The sequence below is a fragment of the Semicossyphus pulcher genome, unplaced genomic scaffold (genome assembly GCF_022749685.1).
Source record: "Semicossyphus pulcher isolate SPU_LCO1_2020_fin unplaced genomic scaffold, fSemPul1.0.p SCAF_8, whole genome shotgun sequence".
Classification (NCBI taxonomy): domain Eukaryota; kingdom Metazoa; phylum Chordata; class Actinopteri; order Labriformes; family Labridae; genus Semicossyphus; species Semicossyphus pulcher.
The window spans coordinates 33166240-33187500 of NW_027211759.1; the positions used below are offsets into that span (position 1 = coordinate 33166240).

General features: G+C 37.6%; 1 protein-coding gene across 2 annotated transcripts; it reads right to left on the reverse strand.

The window, feature by feature from the left end:
- Positions 1-249: 249 nt before the first annotated feature.
- On the reverse strand, positions 250-9187 carry tcp11l1 (t-complex 11, testis-specific-like 1). 2 transcript variants are annotated; one of them, XM_069686342.1, is made up of 10 exons: positions 8911-9187; positions 8362-8508; positions 5900-6032; positions 5673-5793; positions 4710-4930; positions 3979-4115; positions 3690-3868; positions 3517-3569; positions 2279-2451; positions 250-1581 (listed from the first exon to the last, which is right to left on the reverse strand). In XM_069686342.1, the coding sequence occupies exons 2-10, from the start codon at positions 8501-8503 to the stop codon at positions 1358-1360; spliced, it is 1383 nt and encodes a 460-aa protein (XP_069542443.1). In that variant the 5' UTR covers positions 8504-8508; positions 8911-9187; the 3' UTR covers positions 250-1357. The 2 variants fall into 2 exon arrangements, with proteins under 2 accessions (XP_069542443.1, XP_069542442.1); XM_069686341.1 differs by having other exon boundaries at positions 3388-3569.
- Positions 9188-21261: the final 12074 nt, after the last annotated feature.

The window sequence follows — 21261 nt, forward strand, 5'->3', positions numbered from 1 at the left end:
TGTCCAATTCTCACAAGTTAACTGATACCCTTCTGCCAATCAGAACTGAAAAGTAACCCAGACCATAATAAAATAACTGGTAACTTAGTTGCTTACCCAGATGATGCTATACCCCTTTAAACCACAGCACCTGTTATCTCATACGCCTTACACAATGAGGGAAATGTCCCCACTTCTTTGGAGAAGCAACGAAATTCTCTCAAATGAGACCATGGCAAATCTTCATATATAAAAACAAAAACATCCGTGTGATCACTAATTGGCTGCTAGCTGTAGCCGTTTATTAAGAATAGAGACATGCGATTGTAATTGATAATTTCATATAACTCTAGACAAGAAAGAAAACAAGCTTATACCCCAAAATGGTAAACAATTCTTAACTATACCACTTGCCCATGTTTGCCCATGTTTGCCCATGTCTCTTCTTCTCCTGGCAAGTTATGGAGCTCTAAATATTGTTAGAGAGAGGGGTCATGTAAAATACTGCTAGGCCCTAAGGCAGCAAGCCTTGGCCACACTGCCTACCTGTACAAAAAGTGTGCCTCATGGAACCTCTTGCTTTTTATTTTGGTGTCCATGCCAACAGGTTAGAGATGCTCTAACGTAATATCAAGATGTTGCATTGCATCATTAGGGGTATTGCCTTTTTTTCCACATGTAATGCTTGGTTTTCCGCTAAAATGTAAGTAAAATGATCTGTGAATACTCATATTGACATGATCCTAGCAATATTAGACCTTTCACTACTGTTTCAATTTCTATATGTGTAGAATGGTACACACAGGAGAAAAAAAATATGATTTTGTTAAATTCAACACTACACAACACTACGTATCAGTTTAAGATTCCTGTCTTAACTAAACATAAATGAATGTTATGATAAAAAAAAATGAAACTATCTAAACTACTCAATTTTGAATAGCAGCTCTGCAGAAGCGCTGCAACAGAAGCACTGTCTGTGTGTTTCACGTGTGATGTCAGCCACAGCAAATCAGCAAGGTAGCCATCACTTACAGGTAGAGGTAGGCAGTGTGGCCCAGGAGTGAGAACTATTGGCGAGGAGAACTTCACTTCTCTTTGGACACTTGATAAATAAACAACCTAATCCTTGTTATTTTTGACTCTTTTTTTTGCGTGGAAATTATATAATTTCAAATATTCAACATTACCTAATAAATAAGCAGAACTGTTATATAATGTAGCTAGGATGGTAGCCAGTGTTTTTTGATTATTATATCGGTTTAAGGTGCAAATTCTGGACAGCTGGCTTTATTCTCTGAATAACGATCAGCTTCCTACACCCTTTTCTCTTAATATTTAATGTTAGTAAGTTGAAACGGAAAACACATTTCTGTGTTCATGTATCTGTGCTGGGAATCTCCACTGCTCTCAGTATTTTGTGGAGAATCTTTTGATAGAATGGGGAAAAGACAAGCTTGTTGAAGTTGACCAGGCGACTGAAGCGGACAGCAAGCTCCTTTAGCTCCCTGCTAACTGGAGCCAGACCTCCTGGGAGAGGAAGAGGGGTCTTATGTTGACTGGACTCAATGGAAGCAAGGAGATAGCTCTGAACCCGCAAGTCTGAAAGAAAAGGAAAAGAGAGGGGAAGAGAAAAAAGGACATCTTGGTCACTGCAAAACAAATGTGAACATTAACCACATAGTCAACCAGACGCTGTTTGCTTTACTCCTACTCATAACACCTCAGGCAAACTGCAGGCCAAATTACGGCTGCCTCACTGAACTACGACGTCCAGACAGATAGCTCTATCTCTTTGCATAAAAAAAAATCACTCAATAAATATTAATCTATTTAGCACAATAGTTACAGTTATCTTATAACACTTTACAGTGATATACACCTTTATTAGGCTGCCCTAATAAGAATCTTCAGCTGGTCCAAAATGCTGCAGCACATGTATTGACAAAAACTAAGAAAAGAGATCATATCTCTCCAATATTAGCTTCTCTGCACTGGCTTCCTGTCAAATGTAGAATAGAATTTAAAATCCTTCTTCTCACCTACAAACCCTCATATCTTAAAGAGCTCATAGTGCCCTATTACCCCTCTAGAACATTGCACCCCAACAATGCAAGCCTACTTGTGTTAACTACAGTATCTAAGGGGGGGTTAATTATCAGCCCTAGTATCCTTTAGGATAGTAGCAGTTGCGCGTCTAGAAAGATAAAAATCAAGAAGTCAGTGAGACACACTGGTTGCTGAGATGTGAAGTATGAACCTAGCATCGAAAAATCCTTGTATGTGTCAGCATTCTTACCAATAAGCTTGTGGACTATGTTGTCTGGCTGGATGATGGCTGAGATTTGTCCCCTCAATGTGTTCTGCTGTTCAGCGTAGAACGGAGAGTAGCCATGTTGGCTTAGACACTGACTCAGGTCAACGCACAGCTTCTCCCCAATGGTAGCTAAGGCCTCCTGTACAATAAAAGACCTTGGAACAGGCAATAAAGAAGTATGTAAGTATACCAAGACAACTTGTTTCAAGGTGTTAAACTAATGTTAGATGTACTATAGGATTTCACTTTCTTGGTCACTTGGTGGCAACAAAAGCTTAACAGTGGCATAATTTTGCCTTATAAAGTCCAGGTGTAGAAAACTTTGTGCCATGTTTTTCCAAACTAAGTCTAGCATTAAATTAGACCATGCAAATGAAAGCTTAAGGACTCAATTAAATGAACACATTTCCAGGCTTACTGTGCTTTCCTAGAATAGTTCATCATTATCGCAATCACATTTAGGCTCTGTCAATATTATTACTGCTTATACCTGTGCTATGTTGTGTTTAACTATGTTTAACTCATCATATTCTAGCAGCATAAAATGGTTACAATTACTGAACTTGCCATGCTGTCTCTATGTCAGCATGACAAGTTAATGAACCCAGTTGTTAAACACAGGTTTTTTTGTACAGTTAACAAGTCTTTTTATTCAATAACAATAGTCAATCAATGCCCCTCTAGCAATAAACACTGTGTTTAAACCCTAGACAGATACATCGATACTTGGTCCAAAAATGGATTAGTCTTGCATTAATTGATTTTTGGCAATCGATATTTAATCAAATGGAAGAAAGTCAGTGAAGCCATAATAGCTATTTTTGGCACGGTACCTCAAGACCAACACAGCAAAAACAGCCTTTACTACATTCATAACTGGAACACTTATACCTCAAAAAATGGAAAGAAAGATTTCCTCCAACTTTCAATCGATAGATTAGAGTTATTATTGAACATGACTGTACAAAACGAGTATTCTATTTCTACATGATGCTTTTATGTCCCTTGACATGGGTTTTTTCAATAACTTATAAAACAAGTAATAAAAAACTTAAATAACATATGTCTAACAATTGAACACTTGTACTCACGGTGTGTGCATGTTTGCAAGCATGACATTGACAGTGTTTTTAAGAGTCTCGATAAGCCCTGGCAAGCCTGAGATAGCTTCCCCTGTGGATGTGTAGACAATGAGGAGCACAGAGGACAGCAGAACTAACTTCTCAGCTTCTTGCTGCATCTCCTGAAACCGAACCTGATCCATCAACACTGTCTAGAGACAGGAGGGGAAGAATGATACAGTTTATGCTCGCCGCAACAAACACAAGAGAGATACATTTCAAAAGATATGCAACTAATGATAGTGACAGGTTTCTGTTTTGACAGTCTTTACCTCTGGGAATGGGTCTGAGGCATGGTCCCACTTCAGCAAGAGTAGATAGGCATGATTATGGACAGTAAGTGTGCTGAGTGAAGGAGGTTCAGATGAGGCAGCATTAGAATCAATTGCCCTGGCCTCTCTCAGGCATTTCAATGAGTTCTCGAGCCACTTCTCGGTGTAGTCTAAGGCATCTAAAGAAGAACAGATTATTCCATGTATCTATGTATGTCAGTCTATTGTGAATTGTTTCAGCAAAAATAATATATAATATGACTCATTTAATGGGATAGATATTCCTTACTGGGTTGCTTCTCAAAAAAATCCTGGAACTTGCTTCTCTCGTACTCAGCTGATTGCTGCATCAGATGAGGCCTGATGCTGCTCAGAGCAAAGTTAGCCATGTCCATCTTCATTATGTCCAGGACAGAGAAAATTGTCCTTCGAGGGAGGATGGCAAAGGAAGACACAGACAGAAAGAGAGATATTACATGTAATGAAATTCTATTCTCTCAGTGTGTACGAAACAGGTTTGAAATTCCAAGTCAAAGTTCATTTTAGTTCAATTTTCATTAGGTCAGACAGCCCTTTCCTTCAGGACTATGTTTTCCCCGTACAATGGTTATGTAATGATACGAATGCGGTGCAATGTATTACACCATAGATCGTTTCTTAGGATCAGATCAAAGGGCTGTCTGACATCAAGGTAAAGCAGTGATTATATTTTTAAAAAAATTGTACACTTAAACTGATATGTTTTTTTTTATATGTATAACCTATTTAAGTGACTAAGCAGATACTCTGGATGGCTTCTCTAAACAGGAGCTGGGCTGACAGCCATCTGCTCTACGTAATATACTTGCTATTGATAAGTACCTCGTACAACCCCACTCCATAAAAACCTGTACAATCCCTAAATAAGACTTTATTAATTTAAGGGAATTGCTAGCTTATTTCGTATTATCCTGTATGATATGATGTATGATGTATGATCATACAGAACTAATATTAGTCTCTGTCTTGACTCTGTCTTACTTAAGTAGAGGAACAATATTAGTGATCTCCTTTAGCTTATTGATGTCCTCATCTCTGCATGGGGCACACAGCAAGCCCATCATACCAACGATGAAATGGGACAGTTGACTGATGTCAAGCGCTCCATTGTCAGCCTGTTGGTGTATAAGAGGTAGGTCCAGCACCTCCTCGATACGGGAGTGCAGGCGACCTTGGCCTGGTAGCAAGAAAGACAGCAGCGTCTGGGAAGGGTAAGATGATTAAAGACAGGCAGGAAAGGAAAGACAGGAATTATAGTATTTGCACAGAATAGGTAAAGTAGGGCAGTCATGACCTTCCTATAACACAAACAACTACAGGATCATATCCACAGAGTGACAGTGGCAGCCAAAATCTAACATCATGTTTGCTGTGTCATCAAGCTACTTTATTTCCTTAAAGACCAGCTCCAGTCATGTTTTAAGACATATAAAATGCTCTCACTGAAATAACAAACTGTGTCTGTTTTTTCTGCAAAATACGTTTAATTACCTTGTAAAAATCCTCCCAAGGCACCTCCTCCTTCTTCCTCATTCAAATTTACCAAATCTGCATAGTCCCTGCCCACTATGTACTACATTTCTCCTTTCTTAAAATTACAGCCGAAAACAAAACACATCTCTGCCATCGTTTATTGGCAACTTGTTCAAACGTAGCTAGCTTGAAATTTTGTAATTAGTAGTAGTAATGTTAGTAGTCAGTAGTGAGTTCCCAAAAATAACAATGACGGTTACAGCTGGCTCGTGCATCGCCGAAATGATTGCCATAGGTTGCACATAATAATATGCATAGTGTCACCAATTCTATTAACGGGACTGGCTCCTTAGGTTTATGACGTCTCAAACCCTGCCAATCTGAAAACATGTTGTTCAGCCTGTCCTTGGTGGGTTCAACACTTGATTTTCACGGGACGAGGTCTTTAATTAAAAGAAATCTCTGCTTCACCTCTTTAATCTCAGCCAGCAGTTTAATGGCATGTCCATAAATTGGTGGATCCTCCTTCAACTGAGCCTCCAAACAATCCCAGAATGCTTTGTGCATAATCTCCTTCACTCTGCGCTCCAAACTGTATAGGGGCATTACAGAGAGTTACTTCTACAGCAAGAAAGAACTAATTCAAAAACATTCAAGAGCACTCAAAGAACAATTACTGTATCCAATTAAACTCTCACCTCCCTTCAGGCAGCTCCACAGGTTTGACTTGAAAAGCATGGTTGACTATTATCTCGTGAGCCAAAGTCATGTTGGTGACTCCTTTAGCTGTCTCCATCAGTTCCTCCACAGAGAGAAACCTGGGAGGACTGGCTGTGTGGGAAGAAAGTCCATCATTAAAAGATATATTTTTACAAAATGACACGTCCAAGTGTAAGAGTTCAAAATTTAGAAGACATGACAAAAGTCTTACACAATTTTAATCCATAAAATATATAAGAGTGTGTGTGTGAGAGTTGAGATATTGATAGTTGACTTTATATTTATTTCATTTTGTTCTTTCTGCTCTGAAGTAGAAGTATGACTTTTGTGATAATGTTTCAATTGCCTTTTCACTTCATGTGAGGCACATTGTGTTGCCCTGTGTCTGAAATGTGCTATATATAGTTTGACTTGACTATATTATTATGCTGTATTAAAGGGGTCAGCAATGTTTCGCAGTTGTGCAAATAGAGAAATGTATTCATGGCACTACCTGAGGCAAAGAAAGCTTGAGCTGAATTCTGGGTATACTAGACATTGATTTTTCAAAAGGTGTGATTTTGGAGAGCTATGTGTGCTTTGCCTTTCAATCATGATTTATGTTATGAAAATTTCATTAACATATATATTCCATGTATGACAATAACAATAAGTCAAATATATCTTTTGTTACCATTTAATAATCAAACTTTCACTCTCAAAACCAAGGCCAATGTTTGACATGTTATTGAAAGTAATGATAAATGTATTGTAAATTACAAAAAGCCATTTACTGATAATAATTAAGCCTGGATTTTATACGTCTTTGAAAAGAACCTCGCAGCTTATAAAGACAGATATGGTGTGTGTCTTTATATATGAAACTAGCAAACAACTGAGGGGATATGCTAATGAGGCTGGTACTTTTGCCTACAAGATCAATGTTTCTCACCCTCTTTTTAAAGTAGCTTTTTTTTTTTTAATTCTCATGTTCCTGCAATTAACGAACTGCTGAGGACAGACTGAGTTTGTCAGTTACTGTAAGTGATAGGTATCAGATAAGTATGGTGGCCTACAAGGCAATGGTGTTGCAACGCCACAAACGGTTTTGGAATCAAGGTGCCTCTCACACATATAATTTCACTTAACCTAATATTACCTGTTAATTATAGATCTATGTTATCATAAACATTAAAACCAGCATATATACAGTATATATTAGTACTTTTCCTTGTAATTAGCCATGATTATCAGGTTCTTTTCTTTGAGGTGGACAGGGCTTTCCACACTATATGGAGTAGTCAGCCAGTGGGAAAAAGTAGCCAGCTGGAGGGGAGGGGGGTGTTGACCCCAGACAAAAACTTTGGCCATAAAAGACCAAATTTGGTGGCTTTAGACACATTTTAATGCCATAATTCATTAATCATATTCACAGAAATGTATTATTATAAATTTCAGTGAGTTTGCCAACACAATTCTAAACAGTTAGTGAAGTATTGCAAGGCCTCTTGTGAGTTTTAGCCCACTCTGTGCTCACCCAGTCTGTAAACAGCTATTAAGTTTGGGACAAAATAGTTCCTATACGAATGCTGTTTAATCATTGAATAATGATCAGCCCGCATACAGTGTTCACGTTTGTATCTTTCAATACATCACAACATGAAGAAAAATGTTTTAACTGTTCTAGCCTGCTACTTAAAGCTGTGATATGCGTAGACTCTCTTCTTACTTATTTGTAGGGGATTTTTGAGCTGCCACTGTAACAACTGTTCCTGCCCTTTCTCCCAATATAAAATCACCATGTGTTTGAGTGTACATGCGCAAGTTGTATGCACTTGAAGTGAAGTGTTCCTGAACTCACATCGCTGTTGCTCAGTGAATTGAATGCCCTTGTATGCCCGCTCTGCTAGCGTTTTAGGACTTTTACAGTGCATAATTATTGTCCCTGCTCTGTCAAAGCAGTATTTACATGAGTGGAGCGTGATGCTCTGTCTCTGACCAGCGGCTCGGAGGAGAGGACCACCACAGTGCAACTGAGTGTAAGTAAATTGCAAGCTGTCCGTTTTATTACTTTATCAATGGCTATGCTACAAATGTGAATTAGATGGTAATCCGCAAGAGAAATAAAGAAGGGGAAAATAATTCTGTGATAAAAATCATCCTCTTATCATTTTGACCCGGATAGGATATACGATTAGCAAAAATGACAAACAGTAGGCAACAGTAGCCTACTGCCTATTTGATTTGTTTATTCATTAATTCCATAATTGTCTGACTGACGTATTGGAAAAACTTTTTAATGCTTACTGGGCAGGCATCACGCAGGCTATTGTGATTTATAGAGAAAATGTTGCCACCAGATGTGCGTATGCAAGGTTTTCTAAGTCTAACACCCCATTTCTGGTTTTTGTGTGTATGACACTCTTATTCTGTTGTTCTGTTAAATCAACTTGGTTGTCACCTTGAGGAGTTTTCTCTCTCTTGGGGCTTGGTGTATTTGCCCGTTCCCTCCTCCTCACTGTCTCCTCAGAAGCATCTTGCATCCTTTCCTCCTTCAACTCTTTGTTTCCTCCACACTCCAGATGGTCTCCCTTTTTTGACATAAGGTCTGCAAGATAACAGTCGATGTTTCAAGATGCAATGTGCAGGTTGGTCATGACAAGCGCTGTAAAATGCTGAAGTCCGAAAATTTTCCAGTGATAGGATAGGCTACATATTACATATTTGTTACATGTAGAAAAATCTTTTACTGGCTCGACATGCACTTTTGCTACATCAATTAGCAGGTTTGTAGTGCGTTAAGAATTATTGTGACAGTACAAAAAAGGAAAGATTTGTTGTTTTTATACAGATTATGGCATCAACTTGTCCAGTAGATGAGGGGATAAAATGTCAGAGAGCCAGTCAATGCTAAAAATACTGAGGTGGTGAACACGACATCGGTAAACAGAACATAGCATCGTGATACTGTGGCTGTTATTGCAGTCTAGACTGTGGTAAGGTTACTAACCTCGACGTCGGCAGCCCAGCAGAGAGATGGACGTGTTGGCTGTTAAGTTCAAAGTATTTAGGAAACGTTAGCTTTAGTCTGAACAAAACGACTTTGTCAAAAATAACAAAGACAAAGCTACTCCTTCATATCGCAGCAGAAGCGGTATAAAAACGGTTGCAGATATATTCACGTCACCAGCGCCAAACATAGTCTACAACAGAATAAAGGCGTTGTTTCATCCTAGAAAACTATTGTACATTGACGTCGTTACCATCCTCTGGTGGGTTACAGCTAACCTAGCTCTTCTTCCTGTATTAGGTGGGGCAAACATGACGTAATAATCGAGCCCTCTACAGCACACGCAAACGGGTAAGTAATATGACACAGCCTTTACTGATGTTGGATGGAATACAACTAAGGTATTTAAAATTTAACAATCATCACAACAATCGCCATTTAAAATAAAAAAGTAAGAAAAAAATAAAAAAAATTGCTGTGTTTTTAAAAATCAATCTGAACATGATCACGATAAGGGCTTGGCTTTTACCCTATAAATATTTAAGCAGTAGGCTATCACATGAGAGGGAGTGATGTGGGCCAACTGAATATCATCACGGTTGTGATTCGGTCGTGCGGCCGAGTGCCGCAGATAATCACAGCCGTGATGATATTCAGTACACCATCATCACAGAGCAGGTCGTCTCTTTAAATACAAAGAGTTTCTGTCAGATGCTATCCCTGTAACGCATGTATCTTTGGGTAGATTTTATTATGTATGTTATTTTGGGTTGCATTTGTTACTGTTGAAAATTAGGTAATGCAGGTAAACTTTACTCATTTCAATTAATTTACTTGCTGACTTATGTACTTCTAGTGTAATTTACACAATTTGCATGGATGTTATTTACTACCCTAAAAAATCATTTTTTACAGTGAACCGCTTGATTCCTGGTTCCATTCTTACTTTGTACCTGATGGAGACGTTGCGGCGGTGTTGACATACCGTATGTTATCACCATGCGCATGGTGGTGTAGCAGCGACATACTGTATGCTACCTAAAATTTTGTAACTTGTTATAAGGGGTGGGGTGGGGTGGGATGGGGGATTGAGATGATCTCAATGAACTAAGACAGAGGAGATCTCAGGTGTCTAACGTACGTATGATGCACGTGTTGAAAAATCCTATAACTTAAAAAAAAATATATATATTTAAAAAATCACACAATACATGAGAGAAAATATCAATAGATAAGGGATGTATACAAAAACAAAAACAATACATATCATGACTTTAAATCAAATATATATTATGAATAAATAAGCTACAATAATAATAATAAAATAATTATGCTCCCATTTTTCATGAGCTGAACTCAAAGATCTAAGACTTTTTCTATGTACACAAAAGGCCTATTTCTCTCAAATATTGTTCACATATTTGTCTAAATCTGTGTTAGTGAGCACTTCTCCTTTGCCGAGATAATCCATCCACCTCACAGGTGTGGCATATCAAGATGCTGATTAGACAGCATGATTGTTGCACAGGTGCGCCTTAGGCTGGCCACAAAAAAGGCCACTCTAAAATATTGTATACATTACATCGGGACTTGCTCCATACACAGGAACTTTAAAAATCTGTGTAAATAAAAATAATTTTATTGAATGTAATTGCTTATAAAATCTTCCCCCATGAAGACAATTTGGGTTTTGAGAAAAGCAGCATATTTATATATATCTCATCTCTCTGTTTTTTTTATTTATTTTAAGATTAGGATTTTTATTTCATTTGAATTTGTCATGTATGTCTTATCTTTTGTACGGTTTTATAATAATAATACTTGCCGGTTGCCAAACTCATGTAAGTTTGATATTACACATCTCTACTAAGAGTATTACTTTCTTATGTAGTTCTTGTAAGTTTCCAAATTATGTGTTTCATATTACAAAAATGTACTATGGATCTTGTATCTGGTTTGACTGTCATGCATATTACTTAAAAGTCTCAGATAAAAGATTTAAACATTTCGTAAAATGTATCTATTTCTTTTCCATATGGGGACCCAGGTACTCCCATCTACTGTCCGGAGAAGTCTGGCCAGAAGTGGTCTTCATGGAAGAGTTGCAGCCAAAAAGCCATACCTCCAACATGGAAACAAGTCCAAGTGACTCCACTATGCACGAAAACATAGGAACTGGGGTGCATAAAAATGGCAGCAGGTGCTCTGGACTGACGAGTCAAAATTTGAAATATTTGGCTGTAGCAGAAGGTGGTTTGTTTACCGAAGGGGTGGAAAGCGGTACAATAATGAGTGTCTGCAGGCAACAGTGAAGCATGGTGGAGGTTTTGTGCAAGTTTGGGACTATATTTCCGCAAATGGAGTTGGCGATTTGGTCAGGATTAATGGTTTCCTCAAATGCTGAGAAATACAGGCAGATACTTATCCATCATGCAATACCATCAGGGAGGCGTATGATTGGCCCCAAATTTATTCTGCAGCAGGACAACAACCCCAAACATACAGCCAACGTCATTAAGAACTATCTTCAGCGTGAAGAAGAAAAAGAAGTCCTGGAAGTGATGGTAAGGCCCCCACAGAGCCCTGATCTCAACATCTTCAAGTCTGTGTAGCGTGATTCACCTTGACCCTAATTCTGCATCTTAGTATTCTGATCATTGGAACAGACACATGCAGAGTCTGAAGAAGAATGCTGGTACAAATGGTCAATTTAGGTACCAACCATCCCCCAAGTTTACGACCCTTCTCACATTCCAGAGAAGATAACTCACATGCAGACACATCCTTTCTGCAGAGAATATAAGGACTAAAGTGACTGATTCTCCTATGCAATTGAAATGTACTTAAAGTAATGTTATGCGGAGCTAACGTATTTTAATACTGTGAAAATTGTTTTAACGTGAATCTGAAACTGCAGTTCTCCTCATCCTGATCACACCTCCTCCTCATGTCTGTCTGCTAACAAAGGAAGACCACATGTGGACAAGTGATATCATTTGATCCATTCATGTGATGTGCAGAAAGGTTTACCTGTGCATATGCAGACATGTACGTGTACATGTATATACTTTTTGTCGTCATAATGGATGTTGCCATTAACCTCATTGTTTAATTGTTTAGTTCATCTAATCCCTTTTCAACAGGTTTTATTCAACAATTAATATAAAGTGTTTGGTAAAGTTCTGTAGTTGACAGAGCCCAACTTTTAAATATGGAAGAATTAAATATGTGAAGTAGGCAATATTGATTTTAATGCTTTAAAAGACATAATCTCAATCTCAGAGCCTTCTCCTCATGTGTGTGGCTAGAGAGGGACCACAGAGACCAGACCCCTCTGGTCCCAAGATTATAGAGCTCCAAGCAACTTCCTCTCGGTTCCTCTTCCCCTGTTGGGCCTTCGCCGGTTGTTCTTCTCCTGTTGCTCTTGTTCCTGACTCCTCTGAGTTCTCTTTGGCCACATGGCCTGTCCCAGGTTCTGCTGTCAGCTCATGCAGCCTGAACCTCTCCTGAAGTCCTGAGCCGTCAAGAACGGCCTTATTGTGTACTGGGCCGCAGAACGCCGCCAGTATCACCATGCTGATCCTGTGCTGCACTGAGCGTGTTGAAAAAGCCGAATCCAGCAACCTTTAAAGGAGACTTTGCACAAAAGACACTCCCGAACGACGTCTGGCAAAACTGCCACAGATTTCAAACCAGCCAGAGAAAGGGGGCTGAAGATGAAGAAGATTCAGCTTCCTGCTGAGCCAGAGAGAGAGAGAGAGAGAGATGGAGAAACCCGATTCAAGCTGAATCGGCCACGAGGGACGAAAGAGAGCCTGCTGCCACACCCATCAGAAGATCATCAGGTGATACAATTGCATCTCCCATGTGTTGATGCTTGATGCTAAATTAACTAGGATGAATTAACATTAAACCTAAACCTAAATCTTTTAAAATTAGAATTACTTTTAAATTGCTTCACAATCTTCCTTGGTGCCCTTTTAAACTCTCAACTGCCGAACGATGCCATTAGTAATTAAATCCCATTTAATTCTAAAACATCAAAGAAACCAGTCACCGATGCTTTCTACAATGTGGTCCGTTGTCATTCATGTATTGTTCATCGTCGTATTCATTGTCCCTGTTTATTTCTTCATTCATATTCCACTTAGAAGTAGTTAAATAAACCTCTCATTTATAAAGACCTTGATCCATGTGATTTGTGTGTGTATGAAATGGTAAAGTCACTGTACACCATGTCCAAGAACCTCGTAGCAACCCTGAGATCATGAGCCTAAAGTCATTAATAACTAATTATAAGTTTTCCCTGTTTTGTCAAAATTGGGTGGCGTCCAACACTGAATTTAAGGTAAACCTAAATCCTTTTGCTATTAATTAGTTATTAATCTTGCTACCCCTTAACGCTACATCTGTCTGGGATTACATGAAGAGACAGAAGGATTTGAGGAAGCCTACATCCACAGAAGATCTGTGGTTAGTTCTCCAAGATGTTTGGAACAACCTACCAGCCGAGTTCCTTCAAAAACTCTGTGCAAGTGAACCTAGAAGAATTGATCCTGTTTCGAAGCAAAGGGTGGTCACACCAAATATTGATTCAATTTAGATTTCTCTTCTGTTCATTCACTGCATTTTGTTAATTGATGAAAATTAACTTTTAACACTTCCATTTTTGAAAGCATTCTTAGTTTACAGCATTTTTTCCACAACTGCCTAAAACTTTTGCACAGTACTGTATGTACAGTACATTTAGCATTTACCATCATCACAACATTTGAGTCTATAATAGTGATCTGTTCTAAAAATTGCTGTTTGTTTTGTCAATGTTACATTCATGAAAATGAAGCAATCTTAATTCTGTTCTTAATTTCTTTTGTTTTTACTCATCGTTAAGCAGTATCGAAAAGAGTAGTAATATCGTTAAAATCTTAACGATACCCATCCCTACATGATACATGGTTTTGATTTGTTGTTTGTTGAAATCAATATGCTAAAACATATATCAAGTAGAATGACTGAAATCAATGTGATGTGATTTGTGATTTTTTAAAATACATTCTGACCTTTGGTCAGAGATAACTGTCACAAGTCAGCTGTTTTTCAGACAATAGCAGGGTTTTTTTCCACAAGTAGAAACCAGACAACCCCGAAACCAAACAGCTAATGGATAAAAGGTCAGTTTCGTTGACACAGTTAAAAATAATCTGAGACGAGATGTGACATTAAAAAATGGGAGTTTCTGTGCATCTATGAGCGCGCATCAGGCGGGGCATCCTTAGGGAACATAAGACCACGCTCTGTGAATGCTTATTCAGTCTCTATTGCCCGGGCTTCGATTCTGGTTTTATTGTAGTTCTGTTTTGGACTCAATAAACCTTGTTGCATCAGATCCTACTTTTTCTCATCTCATTTTTGAGTGACTTCAGTTACTTTTTAATAGGTTTTTGTATCCAGATTTTAGATACATATAGAGTTTAAATTGTCAGTGTTTGGAGAGGCCCAGGCCTCACCTGGCCCTTGGTCTGAGGCCTTTTCTGACACGACATGGGGATTGCTTTGAGGTTGGCTGTGTTTCACAAAAGGTGAGTAAGTGGTAGCACCGCTGCACTCTCCAGTGTAGTCTGCCTCTCCAATAGTGGCCTCAGCTCAGTTTTGTTTTGTTTAATTTTGGGGCTGGCAGCTTAAGTATCTTACAGTCACGTTATATTTTACCTTTGTATTAGACCGTTTTAGATTTTGTAATAATAAAAAATCATTTTACTTCTCATTAGTTTGATATAGTTTTTAACTTGCCTTCCTTACAGCTCCAGTCTCATCTTATTTAGTGTTTTTATCTTTGATTAATTCAGTAAAATATTTCTTTTGAAAACACGTCTCTGCCTCCTAAGTTAGTAATCTGTGTGCTTTAATAATTTAAAAGAATAGTAATTAAAGATTTGCAGAGCACTTCCTTGGGTTCAAGTCTGTCTGTCAGTCTCAGTGTTTCCACCAACCTTGCCACAGAAGGATCAATCAGGTGCATCCTTCGCAGCCCAACCTATCCTAAATGCATTGCGTGCCAATTCAAATGAGATGGCGGACTCTTGCGCGGCTGAGGAATACACTTTTAGATGCAAAAGTTTTCGGTTGACTCAACTCAATTAAATAGCTAGTGTTACACAGACCTCTCAAGTTTCATCAAAAGCTCAGAGTGAGATTTCATCTGTTTAGGCCGTAGTGACTCAAAATTTTGTAGTTTCGCCCCAGAGGCCCAGAGGCCCCACCCAATTATTTTTTCTATTTATAAAGTAGTTAAATTTTTCATACCGTAGAAAATAGGAATGAAAACAATGGGCTAATTTGACAAATTGAATCAGTTTTTTAAAATTAATTAATTAATTTCCTATAAACGCTAACATTACAGTACGAGAAAACCAAAACCACACCGTATATCAATGGCTTACTTTTACTAATTACACTAGAAAACTGTACATTCAAGCCGTTTCCGTGATGTTTACAGACTCCTATTTACTCACTTATTAACTAAGAAACAAGACCATCGAAAGATAACTTTGCCCCACTCAGAGAGATTTTGTATCAGTCTTGACACATTTGGCAGTTGTACAGCTCATAACCAACAGCAAACATTCCCCACAACAAGCAAAGCATATAGCTTTTTGATTTCAACGAGGCACTTTTATGTTTCCAGAATGTATTTATTGTAATTTATATTTAATTGTTAATTCTGTCAAACTTGCAGCCCTTATTTGTACTACAGCACCAAACAGAACAGTATGCTTTTTCAATAAAATGCATTTGAGTTAGAGATGTTTCTTTTAGTTCAAAAAGAACTCATCTTTTAGTGCAGTTAATGATCCGTTCAATTCCACGCATTGATTCGTTCCTGCTGTTCATTAAATTCTCTCTCGCTTGATGTTAAAGTCCAACAGAATTGCGTCTGACTCTGCTCTGCTTGCGGCTTCCCAATCCCTTCCTTCTTCCTTTTAGAAAACCAGAAAGATTGATGTTAGCATGCGCCAATAGCCTTTGGGAGGAGGGCTGTATTTATCAAATGACAATGTCATTGGTAAGGAGAACTCGTGAACGTCAGACCCGATTACGAACGAAAGTGAGGCAGGGTTAGGGTTAGGGTTTTCATGCGTGCATACAAAGCCAATTCACAGAAGTTTAAACCACTGACAGATGAAGACAAACTCATTAATCGCTTCAGCTGAATCAGCTAGATTATTAAGCCTGTTATCTTCCGTCTTCCAACCAAGGAAAGCTGAGAGGAAACAAGGAATAAAGGAAACAAGGAAAAATGGAAGGAAACAAGTAATAAAGGAAACAATGATTGATGGAAGGAAACAGGGAAAAAAGGAAATCAGGAAGGATGGGAGGAAAGAAGGAAAGATGGAAGGAAATTAGGAAGAATGAAAAGACAGAAGGAATAAACAAAGGTTGACTGGAAACAAGGACTAAAGGAAACAAAGAAGGATGGAAAGGAAAAGAGGAGGTAACGAGGATGGAACGACACAAGGATGGAAGGAAACAATAATAGAGGAAACGAGGAAGGATAGAAGGAAACAGGTAATAAAAGAATAAAGGAAACAAGGATGGATGGAAGGAAACAAGGAATAAACAAAACAAGGAAAGAAGAAAGGAACACAGAATAAAGGATGGATGGAAGGATGGAACAAAACAAGGAATGATTGAAATAAGAAAGGACAGAAAGGAACAAGGATGGAACGAAACAAGGAATAAAGGAAACAAGCAATAAAAGAAACAAGGAAGGATGGATGGAAACAAGGATGAAGGAAACAGGAATAAAGGAACAATGGAAGGAAACAAGGAATAAAGGAAACAAGGAAGGATGGAACGAAACAAGAAAGGTTGGAACAAACTAGGAATGAAGGAAACAAGGAATAAAAGAAACAAGGAATAAAGGAAACAAGGGAAGAACAAAACAAGGATGGAAGGAAACAAGGAAGAATGGAATGAAAAAAGGAAGGAAGGAAACAAGAAATATAGAAAAAATCAATGATGAAGGAAACAAGGAAGGATGGAACAAACAGGAATGAAGGAAACAAAGAATAAAGGAAACATGGAATGAAGGAAACAAGGAAGGATGGAAGGAAACAAGGAAGGAACAAAACAAGGAATAAAGGAAGGATGAAAGGAAATAAGGAAGGATGGCGGGAAACAAGGAAGAATGGAATGAAAAAAAGGAAGGAAGGAAACAAGAAATATAGAAAAAAATGAATGATCAAGGTAACAAGGAAGGATGGAACAAACAAGGTATGAAGGAAACAAGGAATAAAGGAAACAAGGAATGAAGGAAACAAAGAAGTCGGTGACAACCCACCACAATGGCCGTGTCACCTCCCCGTTACAGCGGAAGCTGCCTCCGTAGCTTCACTGAACAAAGCTGATGTAGCGCAAACAGTTAATATACAATTAGTAAAAATATAACTATATCATTTTACCGGAAGCTCCGTGTAGTGGAGGAAAATGTCAAAAACATAGGTGCTGATTGGCCAAAAAGGTGTGTCGTGAATCTGCACTCGAGTATCAGAGCTGAATTTGAATTGCGAAAACTGAATGTGGAATTTGAATTTTCTGATAAAATGAATTCAAGAAAGCTGGGGAGATGATGAGCCTATTTATATTTAGATTCAAATTTGAGTCTGACTATGTGATGTTTCGTTGAGTAATGTGTAGAAAAAGAGAATCAAAAATTATTACCAGTATGGTTGAATTTAGAGGTGGAATTCACTTAAAACAAATATTACAACAGCAAATCCTTCCACTGGTGTACAGATTTTAATTGTGCACGTGCTAATATTTACTGTATTAGCTGTTTCTATCCTATGGGTTGCAATGTAGCATTTACAGCTTGTATGTACTAGTTAGCTCAGTGCCAACTAAAAAATAATTTCAATTAATTAGAAAAAAAATTGGTATATTTGGTTTGACTTTGCTATAAAATACAATGAAATGTAACATGTAACTATGCACTGTATGCTAAAAAAGAATCTAATAATATTAAATAAAAAAGGTTAATGAAATAAATATAAAATAATGAACTTAGAAACAGTAGAACTAGAAAGGTATATTTTAAATATGTTCATACATTTAAGAAGCTGTAATTTGTTGTACATGTGGTATATTTAGAAGTAGCTGATCCATCAATCAATCAATCAAATTTTATTTGTATAGCGCCAAATCATAACCAGGGTTATCTCGAGACACTTTACAGAAAGAGCAGGTCTAGACCGACTCTTTGTTAAGTTATTTAAAGAGAGGCCCAACATGAATCCACCATGAGTAGCACTTAGCAATTCGGCCCATTGGCTGATGCATTTACTAAGTTGAAATTAGTCATAAATATACAGTACGTGACAATTATATTTTTTTATACAGGTTTATATTTGTTCTTCTAGTGATCAACCAGCAGATGGTGCTGTCTGCCTCATAATATATATACTCCCCCATTCTGCAGGCCGAAGGACGTGTGGGGGGTTATATGTTCAGTTGAGAGGGTTAATTGACCTCTATATGATGGAAAAGTAACAAAACCATCCCATCCTTATTTTCAAGTCATAATACTTTATTAATAATAATACATAATAATAAATTATTATTGTCATTTTTAGATCTCGCTAACAGTACACAACCGTTTTCTAATTGTCAAGTGATGTTTTTATGTGTTTACATCTTCCTAGAAATGTTTTCTTTTTTTCAAGTTCTTTTAAAAAAAAAAAAAATTCAAATTGAGGATATACTGGTGCTGTCTCAGTTCAAAACAAGCAATTTATTGTTCCATATCAGAATCAATTTTATTGGCCAAATATGTGGGCACGTACAAGGAATTTGACTGCGTTTTTTCTTAACTCTCAATGTACAGACACGCAAATTGACATACTACACTAAAAACAAGGACAGGTTGGACAAGGTAACAGTCACTTTTACACTAAAAACTAAAACTACTTTAAACAGGCCTATGGATACAAATATATATTACAAAGTATTAATATATATATATAAATATATATACATTATTTAAAAAAACACAACGCTTATAGACAGGAGACAATAGTCAATAGTACAATATAAGGGTATGTTTTGTGTTCGTATAATAAAAAATGACCAAGGTTTTCAAAAATTGTCCTTTCTACTATTGTAGAGCTATCATACTCAAAGCTGAGGTTCAGCCTGTGTTGGAACAATTGAGGGAAGGCTTGCTTTTTCTTTCATTAATCTGGAAATACCCTTTTATCAGGGTGCTAGTTTGGCTCAGTTGGTAGAGCTGGCACCCCATATGCAGAGGCCACAGTCCTCGTCGCACAGATCGCAGGTTCGACTCCCGGTCTGCTGATTACTTGGTGCATGTCATCCCCCACTCTCTCCTACTAACATCTCCTGTCTATCTTCAGCTGTCCTATCAATTAAAGGCAAAAAATAATGTTTTTAAAAAAAGAAAGAAATACCCTTATATCTGCCAACCCACTGTTGACATTTTGTCAACAATTGCTATGAACTAGCTCTGTTCTGCAAGGTGAAAATTCAACCTGAAAGTTGACTCGATAAGTGCTTATAGTACCAGCTGCTACGACTATTCTATGCTTTTAATACAAACACATTTCTCTGCGATATTTTTATTCAAGGCTTTTGCCATATTTGGAAAGAAGGGTTATTTAAGTAAACACAAAACATTGTTATGTTTAATTGTAATACTACTGAGTAGTTAAAAAACATATAAAAACAACAATACGCTACAATATTTCACAATATAAATTATTTCTCTTACATTATTAGATGGCTGGCTTATTGTCATCACGTTCCAACTGTTCTCCTCAACATTTTGCAACCCAGAAAACTGATGAGAAGTTTCAGATGTGTTATTCACCATGTGGCTTCACTGTTGTCAGTCACAACAAATTTATTTTTTAAAATCATTGTAAACATGATGTTAAACTGGTCAAACCCTATAAACTTGAAATTTTATGTAGGTGAAAATGTTTTCATGTTGTTTTCATCTCAAGTGAGGATTAGATTTTTAAAATCAACAACAGAAATAAGACCACTAATCATAGGCTATGAATTAATAAAGTTTGCTTTTATAGCCTATGTAACACTTTATTCAACCCTAGTAAATGTTCATATCTGTCTGTCTGTCTAGAAATAGGTACGGTTTCTAAATTATTTTAAATAAGGGGTGCCCTGAACATGCATACCGTTCGGTTTGATAGGTGATACTGCTGTGCATCTCACTGTCAGTAACGTACGTTGCTTCAGCCTGGGTGCGGACACACTGCACGCGACCAATTCGCCTGCACTCGCTTCCGCACAGCCTCGCTGGTCATTATTGTGGAGAATTGAGGAGTGTTTTCAATCAAGCCAACAAATCACGATGATTATTTACTAAATAGTATACCACCGTTTTCTCAAAATGAATTATTATGACATAATAACGGAGAAAATCTGTTAAAAAGTGGCGCCGCTTGCTTGGTGCGCTTCGCTATCTCAGCCTGCTTTGAGAGAAGCGAATCGGCCGCTTGCAAATGAATGGGGACGAATTTTGGAGTAGCATGTGTCTGCAGAGCCGGAGGCTGCAGATTCAGGACCGCAATTCTAGGACCCTTGTAGTTTGCGACAGCACCACCTGCATTGGATAGCTGAAGACCACATTTTATCAAGAACATGACTGACGACCGAAGTGTGAGTATTGAATGTGAATCAATTTATTTGTTTTAATGTCATAGAACAATTCTGTTGTCTTGAATTTGACAGCGAAATTAATGTTTTACTGTGATACGTTTAATATGATATGATTATATTTACTACTATGATTAGTCTGAATGACACTACAAACATTCATCTAGCTAATGATAGCTTGCTGGAAACGAACTGTTTGGTAGAAAGGGGCATTTGTTAGTTTAATGAATCCGAAACGACTATGACATGTAATTTCAACCTGTGCTTTTAAATAAACTTAAAAAGAGGATGAAAGCAATAGTCTGGATCATATGGGTAAAACATGTTTACGTTTTCTTCAAATCATGAAACTCGTTAACCTTGTAGCGTTTGGGGCTCTAAACATTTTCTGAATTTGGGCCGATAAGGCGAGTTACTGGACAAGGCCATCGCCGAAACACATGGCCATTTAATTTTATGCTAAAAGTGTATTATGTATTTAGCATCCTTGTAATTAAACAAATATGATATCACAGAAAGGGTATTGCCTGCCCCATGTTTCGATGTTGAAGAATTACAAGAATACCTTTGTAATTCAACATCAATTGAAATTTGTTGAAGTGAATATTTAATGGTGAATTTAGTAGAATTGTTAGATGGGAAATCACACGCTTGTAG

What these genes read in the sequence shown, in the direction of transcription:
- tcp11l1 (XM_069686341.1), bottom strand. Translation starts at nt 8,503, where the DNA reads ATGTCAAAAAAGGGAGACCATCTGGAGTGTGGAGGAAACAAAGAGTTG. An exon ending in TGCTGGCTGAGATTAAAGAG is followed by an intron (nt 4,931 to 5,672) that starts GTGAAGCAGAGA and finishes TACCCTTCCCAG; the next exon opens with ACGCTGCTGTCTTTCTTGCT. An exon ending in CTTGCAAACATGCACACACC is followed by an intron (nt 2,452 to 3,387) that starts GTGAGTACAAGT and finishes GCCTGTTCCAAG; the next exon opens with GTCTTTTATTGTACAGGAGG.